This window comes from Photinus pyralis, unplaced genomic scaffold (assembly GCF_008802855.1).
Source record: "Photinus pyralis isolate 1611_PpyrPB1 unplaced genomic scaffold, Ppyr1.3 Ppyr1.4_LG2, whole genome shotgun sequence".
In the NCBI taxonomy this organism is placed as follows: domain Eukaryota; kingdom Metazoa; phylum Arthropoda; class Insecta; order Coleoptera; family Lampyridae; genus Photinus; species Photinus pyralis.
In genome coordinates, this window is record NW_022170403.1 from 30,792,973 (window position 1) to 30,802,389 (window position 9,417).

The 9,417-nt window shown below is 35.2% G+C and overlaps 1 protein-coding gene across 1 annotated transcript; it reads left to right on the forward strand.

Moving 5' to 3' along the window:
- Positions 1–5,094: 5,094 nt before the first annotated feature.
- LOC116164653 (GA-binding protein subunit beta-1-like) lies at positions 5,095–9,025 on the forward strand. Its single transcript, XM_031478854.1, has 9 exons — positions 5,095–5,222; positions 5,472–5,573; positions 5,627–5,764; positions 5,818–6,015; positions 7,368–7,665; positions 7,716–7,775; positions 7,987–8,187; positions 8,231–8,502; positions 8,554–9,025. The coding sequence occupies exons 2-9, from the start codon at positions 5,487–5,489 to the stop codon at positions 8,728–8,730; spliced, it is 1,431 nt and encodes a 476-aa protein (XP_031334714.1). The 5' UTR covers positions 5,095–5,222; positions 5,472–5,486; the 3' UTR covers positions 8,731–9,025.
- The last annotated feature ends 392 nt before the right edge of the window (positions 9,026–9,417 follow it).

The following is a 9,417-nucleotide window of genomic DNA, read 5'->3' on the forward strand; positions in this document are numbered from 1 at the left end:
GAACCCGATGAAGATTACTGTGGCATCATCAAGATGGGAAATGGGGACGAAGCTCAGATAGAAGGCAAAGGCATCGTCATGATTCGTACACCTGAAGAAGACGGAGGATTCAGGATCACGTTGTCTGAGACATTTTTCGTTCCAGATCTTGAATGTGATTTGATGTCTGTTTCAAGGTTGACAGATAAAGGTTTGGACGTCATGTTCACTGGTGAAAGAGGAGTAGTTTTGGATAATGATGAGCTGATCTTTAGAGTAAAGAAGGTTCGGGTATACGTTGTAAATACTGCGGATATAAGAAATAAAAATTTTAACATTGAACAGAAGAATGGATTAGCATGTAGAGCAGTCAACAACATGCAGCTATGGCATCGAAGATTTGGACATGTGAATAAAAGGGATTTGTTGAGAATTCCTTTTCTCAAAAATTTAAAAGAAGAACCAAATAAAGATGATGAGAAATGTGAAGTTTGCATTCAAGGAAAATTCAGTCGCCTAATAGGTAAAATTTCACCACCATCTATATTGGCGGATCATTATTTATTATGACTCTTATTGACGATTACTCTCATTATATCGTTGCCAAATGTTTGAAGACGAAGGATGAGGCGTTTCTTGAATTTGTTAGATTTCATTAGGAAGCGGAAAATCAACAGAAAAAGTTACTGACCATGCAAAGTGACAATGGTGGCGAGTACATATCAAATGTTTCCGAGAAGTACTTGCATGAAAATGCGGAATAAAAGATAGGAGAAGTGCACCAGGTTGTCCGCAGCAAAATGGTCTGGCAGAACGGCAGAACCGCGCGTTCTGGTAGAAATGGCAAGATGCATATGATGTTAGAATCCGGTGTACTCATGAATTTTTGGGCAGAAGCAATTATGACATCAGTTTTTATCAGAAATCGGTGCCCCTCATCTGCAATTGACCTTACGAAATCTGGCACAGTAAGAAATTAAAGTTAGATACAGCAAATTTAATTAAGATTTTTGGTTGCCAAGCATGGGCAAAGAAATCTAAATCAACGAAATTTGAATCAAAAGCTGAAACATGTGTGCTTATTGGATTCGGCGAAAATACGAAGGACGGTTATCGATTATGGAGTTTGAAGCGAAGAAAGGTAATCATCAGGAGAGATGTAATTTTTCAGGAAGAGATTTTTCCATTTAAACAACCTGTATTGAAAGTACCAAGTGAATGTCGAAACCAAACTCAGACATTTAAGATTAACAATTTTGACTGCAATTTCCTAAGCGAGTTAAACAAAAACGAAGGATTGTTTTCTGAAATCTCTACAGATAAAAATTATTCTATTGAAATTGTACCCGAAGGAGAGATGGTTGCTCAAAATCAAGACGTGTTAGATGGAGAGCTGGAAATTCAAAATCAAAAAGCTGTAATAGCAGAAATGATTCATAACCAAGGAGAAGAGCAAACTGAAATCGATAATACTGACGATAAGGACCTGTACAATTAAGAAAATCTAGTAGAGCACCAGTAACAAGAAAATGATGTAAATTGCCATGTTGTATGTTTGCTCTACGATTATGAAGAGAAGATTCCGTCCAGTTATGAGGAAGCTGTGAATGGCTCAAACGCACTTGCATGGGAGGATGCCATTATAATAACGAATTTCGGAATTTAAATTTGCAAGAAACCTGGAAAATTATAAAACGACAACCAGGTGCAAGGGTAATAGCCTGCAAGTGGGTGTTCACAATCAAAAACGGAGATGGAAACATTAAGTAAGTATAAAGCCCGACTTGTTGCACAAGGTTTTCGTCAAACTCACGGAGTAAACTATTTCGAAACTATGAGTCCTGTAGTGGAGCAGAAATCAATCAGACTTCTGACGTATCTAGCTGTACATCATGGATGGAGGTTGGATCATGTAGATATGTAGTCGGAGCGTACCTCAATAGCAGTTTGGATGAGGAAGTATTGATGGAAGTACCTGATGGATTAGAACTCGATAAAGGTACATTCGTTTGTAAACTTAAAAAAAGTCTGTACGGCCTTAAGCAATCAGGTAGAAACTGGTATAATCACGTAACATCCATTATGTTAAGTTTAGATTTTGCCAAATGTATCAGTGAACCTTGCATATTTTTTAAGAAAGACATTATAGTGGCCGTTTGTGTTGACGATTTTTTGGTTTCGGGAATTGAAGAAGAAGTTTTAAAATTTAAAGAAATTATTGGAAAAATTATCAAACTTAAAGATTTAGGTCCCGTAAGATCGTTCATATCAATACAGTTTGATCGACTTAGTGAGAATGTTATAACCATAAATCAGAGTCAGTACAAAATCCATTTTAATGAGTAGTACAATATGTCAGAATCTAAAGGCACTTCTTGTCCACTTCAAGTAGGAGCGCATTTTGAAGGAAAGGCGAAGAAGAAAATTTTGACCGTGAATTGTAGCAAAAGGCGATAGGCTCTCTTCTTTACATCAGCACTTGTACTCGGCCTGACATTGCAAATGCTGTATGTAAATTGAGCCAATGCAACCAGAGACCCACTGTAAGAAATTGGAGAGGTGTTCAAAATGTGTTAAAGTATTTAAAGAAAACAATATAGGTTATAGATTAACTTATAAGAAAAATGGTGTTTTCTCATGTGATAGTGATTCAGACTGGGCTAGTGATAAAAATGATGCAAAATCAATAACTGGTTATGTTTTTAATTTTGGGAATGGAGCAGTTATTTGGAAAAGCCGAAAACAGAAATGCGTAGCCAGTTCATCAACTCATGCAGAGTATATCGCCCTTTATGAGTCAATGTGTCAATGTACAATTTTGTGAGAGAATGTATTAGTAACAGAATGATCAAAGTAGAATATATACCTTCATCAGAAAACCTTGCTGACCTCTTCACGAAGTCCCTGTCGGGGCCCAAAACAGAAATGTTTGCTAAGGCTATAGGTCTACTCTAAGAATCAAGATTTTTTTAAATATGAAATAAGGGGAGGTAATTTGTATTTTCTATTTAAAACTGTATATTTCCTATTTATTGAACTTAGAAGTAAGTTTTGATGTAGTATTCTTTATTTGAATTTATAAATATTTTTAATCGAGGGGAGGTGTTGAAATACGATCATAAAATATTTTATAAATTATAAAGTGTGTAGATGTTAAAAAAAATATATGATGAATATTGAATGACATTTTATGAACTTCTTTATTTTTCTATTTTTGAAGCTCAAGACGTTTTATTAATGTTCTAACATTACCTAATCTTTCAACAGAAGGCTCATCAGTTATGACTTTTCCTCCTCTCTAAAGGTGAGGGTTATCAGAGCTGGGAAAGTTACTTTGATAAAGTAACTAAGTTACTTTCCATAGTTACTTTCCAAAAAGTAACTTAAGTTACTTGAGTAACTAGATACTTCGAAACAAAAGTAACTTAGTTACAGTTACTAGTAACTAAGTTACTTTTAAAAAAGTTCTTTTAAAAAGATACTTTCGAGTTGCTTGCTTCGAATTTCAACAAATAATATTAAAAAACTGAATACTGAATAACCAAAAGTTTTATTTTCATATTATTTCGTTCACAAGCACAACAGTCTCACGTTTACAACTAACAAGGTAAATGGCGAGTTGCAATTTTTTTATAATAAGTATCAGATCACATGAACAAATATCTGCCGATGCGTCGCCGGGCGTCGTGCAGTTGCCGAGTCGCGAATTCGAAAAGTGTACAGATGAGAAATTTTGAGTATATAATTGTACAACGGCGATGGTAGGGTGCATAAATAATTTTATAATAAATAAAAAGTAATTTTTCGGTAGGTAACTAAGTTCTTTTTAGGTAACATAGTTACCAGAAAGTAACTTAGTTACTTTATAAGTAACTAAGTTCCTCTGAATATGGAATAGTTATAAGTTACTTTTAGAAAGTAACTAAGTTACAAGTTACTTTTAGTGTTATTTCAAAAGTAACTAAGTTACAGTAACTTAGTTACTGCAGGTAACTTAGTTACTTGAAAGTAACTTAAATTTTAGTTACTTCCCAGCTCTGCGGGTTAGTAATCGTGCCAAACCTGAGGTGGGGAGTACGTCAGTACAACCACAATATCACCAGCAACTATGCTACAGCATCATCCCCCATGCTACCAAGGTAACCTAGTGGTCAGTGCTTGCTCTAACTCCAGCGTTATAGTAGATCACTCAGGGCGATCTCACCATACCTACTACATGGGGGAGCAGTAACGTCAACCCTAGAGGTAAATCATTATTGACATCTGAAAAGTACTACCTAATCTATAGAGATTCCCAAGAGATCTAGGGACCCGAAGCCAGATTGTGATTGACCTCAGTCTGGCATAATCGAGTACCTCTGACTTATGTACATGAGAACTGCCACGACGCCCTATTAACCATCCCTGGTGGTGGATGGCGCTCGAAAAGCAGAATACTCAGTTGAGTAAACTGTTCAATAAGATAAAGAAGAGCTATAGCCGATTGGGAGGCCTATAAGATAAATCTAAGGCTATATATTGGAGGTATCTACTTTAAGTTTACTTGGAGAGACCCATCAGTTCTTATACTTGGGGATAGCCCGGATTGTGGCCTCTACTGTGCAGCTCTGGAGCATTGCTTGGAACGGGGAGCATCTCGAATTGCAGAGCCTTGGAGAAGGAGACCTGTCAAATTCTGGAGGATTGCTTGGAACAAGGGATATTACGTAGGTATAAAGAACTTTATTGACAACTGTTTGATAATACAATTGAAAAAATTTAAATAAACTCTCAACTTGTCTTCATTATCTAATATACCTATTTAACTCATTTTTGCTAGTGGGTATACTATCGTGTCATAAATCTTGTCTTTCGTTTAGTTTTTATTCATATAATTCTCGAGATAATATTCCTGGGCTTGTACTTCCAAAAATGTTCACAAGATTCTTATTTGGGCACTGATTAACTTTGCTCGTAATTTCTTTAATTTTGGTCCCTAACTCCATAGGCATATAAAATGGCCCATTTCTATATAGTTTTTAAATTCTTTACTTCGGATACGGAAAAAGTATCTACAATTGTAAAATAATGGTCGTAAAACAAAATTTAAATACTTGGACTTTCCCGCCATTTTTTGCCAACGAAAACAACCTATAAAAATAAATACGTCACCAAGAAAACACTTCAAAATGCTACTACTGTGACATGTGTCTTCGACAAATAGATTGTTTATGGTCGATTTAATAAATGTCTGTACGAGAAAAGTACGTATTAACATGATTTTACAGTACGAACTAAAAAATATCGATCTAAATGGCTACTAAAGGCTCTCACTTCCGCCGTTTACAGGAACAGGAAACGAGATACAAAACAGTCATTTTCCTGTTCATTACAGTTCAAAAACAGTTTTTCAAATATTTTATTCTGTTTTTGTTTTGTAACCTCAAACTGTTGACTCTGCTTGGCTACAGTAATGATTGAACCTATTTTAATCATAGTTATCCTTCTTTCAGAAGGTTTAACATAAAATGGATGGCGATGTTAAAAAAACGAAGCTTATACATATTCCAAAGTTTCTATTACCGGAGACTTTAACAACAACAGAAGCCATACCGGTAAGTTACAAAACAACCTACGATCTATTTTGATTTCTTTCTCGCGTGTACAGTTGGACTGCTGTCGACTGAATGTTTCGTCGGTGTCTATTAACGAACTCGGTAAACAGCTGTTACAGGCTTCAATATGTGGTGACGTCGAGGAAATTAAGTTGCTTATGAGTAAAGGGGCGCCTTTCACTGCTGATTGGGTAGTTACAATTTACAGTAAACATAAAAGGAGTTATCCGCCGTCTTATTTTAGTTAGGTACGAGCCCTTTACATTTTGCTGCGCAGAAAAATCACTTGGAAGTTTGTGAGATCTTACTACGAGCTGGGATTTCGAAAGATGCCAGAACTAAAGTTGATAGGACTCCTTTGCATATAGCGGTTTTTGAAGGAAACGTCGAAATTGTTAAATGCCTTCTAAATAGCAAAGCTGATGTTAATTGTAAAGATTTGGTAGGTATTTTTCGAGGGGTTATCCACTATTTTCAGTGTATTTTAAATACAACGGGTACTATTTGACTCGCTGTATTGTCAATAATGTTAATTATCAGTATAGCTATGCTACAGGTACAGTGTACAGCTGGCACTGTTGCCAACTTTATTATTGTTGAAGCTACAAGTTGGTTAAATTAGCATTTCGTCAGTCTCAATGACATCAGAAGAAATTCAAGGATCTTTGGTATCAGGGGATCAGGGGAAAATGAAAACAGTATAACCTTTCTTTTTTAACAAAACCTTTCCTTTTTTACCCAAAATTCAAAGGGCTGTAACTTTTGAACTAGTACCCCAATCTTGGAACTGTTTGAAATTATGGATTCTACAGGCCACATTCTATAAGAAAATTTTTTTTCCGGGTCGATCTGAGACAATTTTTTTTTCGGGGCTCAAAAAAAAGGCAGTGTATAACCTTCCTTTTTTACCAAAAATCGACTACACCAAAATGTCTCGGGAAAACACTTTTTCTTATTAATTTGGGTGCGTAGAATCCAAATCAATTCGTACTTTTTCGATCAGACTTCTCAATCAAAAGTTATAGACTAGAAACCAATTTCGAAAAAAATTCAAAAGGCTTGTAACTTTTGAACTAGTAGCCCAATCTTGGAACTGTTTGAAATTATGGATTCTACAGGCCACAGTCTATAAGAAAATTTGTTTTCCGGGTCGATGTGAGACAATTTTTTTTTCGGGGCTCAAAAAAAGGCAGTGTATAACCTTCCTTTTTTTTACCAAAAATCGACTACACCAAAATTTCTCGGGAAAACACTTTTTACTACACTTTAATGGCCCGTACCCTACGCAATTCCACCTGGCCTGTAAGTACCCAGTCCGCCCCTGATGAAAATAACTCAGTTTTTGAAAAATTGTTTCCAATATGGAAAAACAATGGAAATAGATTTAGGTTTTCATATTAAATACATATTCTTCTTGTATTTTATCCAGGTGTCCCAAGTATATAACATAAAAATTTATTCATTTTAAATGGTTGCTACATATTATTTTTAACATTTACATTCTGGATTACAATAGGGGGGTGGACAGAACTTTTAAGACGTCGCTGATTGGCTATGAGCTCACTACCTTGTCTCTGATTGGTGTGACGTCACTTCCTGGTCCAGATTGATCATCATTGATCAAAAAATTTTATTTATTTAAATATTTGATTGTGAAAGGTGCACATGTACCTATATGCCAGTAATTGCACAAGTGTAGTCTGTTAATGCCTGTAAAATGTACACCAAATGCTACAGTGGATAACCCCTTTGCATTTGCAATAAGTAAATTGCATCTACTTACAAATAATGTAGCTTAATATGACTCCGCTACACTGGGCAGCCCAAAAGTGCCATGCGGAAATAACCGAAATGTTAATTCGTCATGGTGCACAAACTGATGTCTTAAACAAGTTTGATTTAACTCCACTGGACATAGCCTTGCAATGCGATAGGCACGACATTGCGGAAATTATTAATATGACAGTGTACGATCCTGAAGTTGCCGCTCAAAATTTGACCATCGAAATGAGAGAAATGGATAATGCAGACTCGGATGCAGTTTCATTTCAAACAAATTCATTAGACTTGGATAGCGAAACTATACCATTAGGTAGGTAACTATTTTATCCACTATTTAATATCTAATATTATGCTTTTCAGAAACGGTTTTGTTAGAAGGCGATTGTGAAAATTCAACAGAACATGATGAATTACCTGATGGTAGGTTAGTTATTGTTGTCGAGCATTCTTTGAAACCGTTTATTTTTTTTTTAATAAGCATCAAACGCTAGATTCTGATCAGTGCGCTTATCTTTTTAAGGTAGACCCTTTATTGCAACTGTATATCTGCAATTATTGTCGGGAGATAACTTTGATTTTGAGAATTAAAAAAGATTTTCAACTGCAATACTGATGATCTTTTGTGTTTCAGTACCTGACTCAGCTGTATTAGATGACTACACAGAGGAATACACAAATGAAATTCCAGAAAAACAAACTGAAACAACTGAAAATACCTTTTCAGAATCGATTAAACTACTGCAACAACACGGAATTACAATGCTTCCAGCAGACGATGACTCGAACATCCTATCTTCGATATTGGAGACAGGTCATTCAGTTGTGCTGACAGGTATTACGATTCGTCCTAATCTACTTTACTTATATTTATTTAGAGGTGGGGAAAGAGGTACTAAATTCGACAAAACCCCTGACGACTGCAGGGACCGTTAATACTGGAAGTCGATTGGCACCAAAAATTAGAACAATTCCGATCAAACCAAAAAAAGTTATAACCGTAACTCCTCAGGAATTTTTAGCAATGACTTTAAACCACGGCGGTGTAATCAAGCAAGTGAACCGAAAATTGCTTACAAACAACAAAAGCAACACCAAAAGAATAGTCATGCAAAAAAGTAAAGTGGGTCCTATATTAACTAACGTGAATGTATAATTGCCACTTTTTTGATGTTTTTTTTATTTCACTGGATATTTTTAGAAATTCAAATTACAAGATGAAAATTTGTCGGACACCGAACTTTTAATGAGGCAATTAATCGACGCAAGGAAACTCGTGGAAGAATATAAACAAAAATTTCTGAAGAAGGAGGCAGAGGCTGAAAAGTACAAGCAACAGTTGCTTCTTATTGCGCAATCAAAAAGTGAATATTGTTGACTCGATGGCGTTCATTATTTTAGCTGGTTCAGATATGCAATTGACTGTGTATATAGGTTAAAATAAGCCGGTAATTGTATTAAGTCTGTAATTTTGTTTCTTTTATTTATTTTTTATAAGGACGAGTATAATATTGTGATATGGATAAGCGTAATAAATTTTAAGTTTATGCATGTGGTGGTAATGGTATGTGCAGTAGGTGAAAGAAGTTTTGCCCGTTGTGTATTAATGCTTACAACGTTGAGATAATTAATTTTTATATTTAATAAAATATAAAATTTTTTGCTGTTGGCAATTCTCTGGATTTTTAAATCTCCTATGGTAATTTTTAACTAAATGAATATTGTAGCCAATATTCTAGAAATCCAGAGGGACATCTGGTAGGCACCTGGCGCAATCAAGTCTATTGAGCTTTGATTATAAAATACATCAATATTCAAACCTATCGAGATTAGTGGATGTGACGTGTTCTTTTCGGGAAATGTGATCTGCTTATTCGGAAACTCGTCATTTTTTCTAGTACCATTCCGTTTGCTATATAAAGCAAATTGAAGTGTGTTTAATAGCAGTTCCAACATCGAAGCCTAAATGATTATTAGTGAAGTTCGCGCTAGTATGTGATAAATTTACATGATATAAATTTGTGTAAAAGACTACTTATAAATTCCGTAATAATTAATTGTAAAT

Bases quoted from the DNA above. Each gene is read 5' to 3' on its own strand.
- LOC116164653 (XM_031478854.1), top strand. From the start codon at position 5,487: ATGGATGGCGATGTTAAAAAAACGAAGCTTATACATATTCCAAAGTTT. The intron at 5,574-5,626 runs GTAAGTTACAAA...TCGCGTGTACAG, and splicing joins CAACAACAGAAGCCATACCG to TTGGACTGCTGTCGACTGAA. The intron at 6,016-7,367 runs GTAGGTATTTTT...CAAATAATGTAG, and splicing joins ATGTTAATTGTAAAGATTTG to CTTAATATGACTCCGCTACA.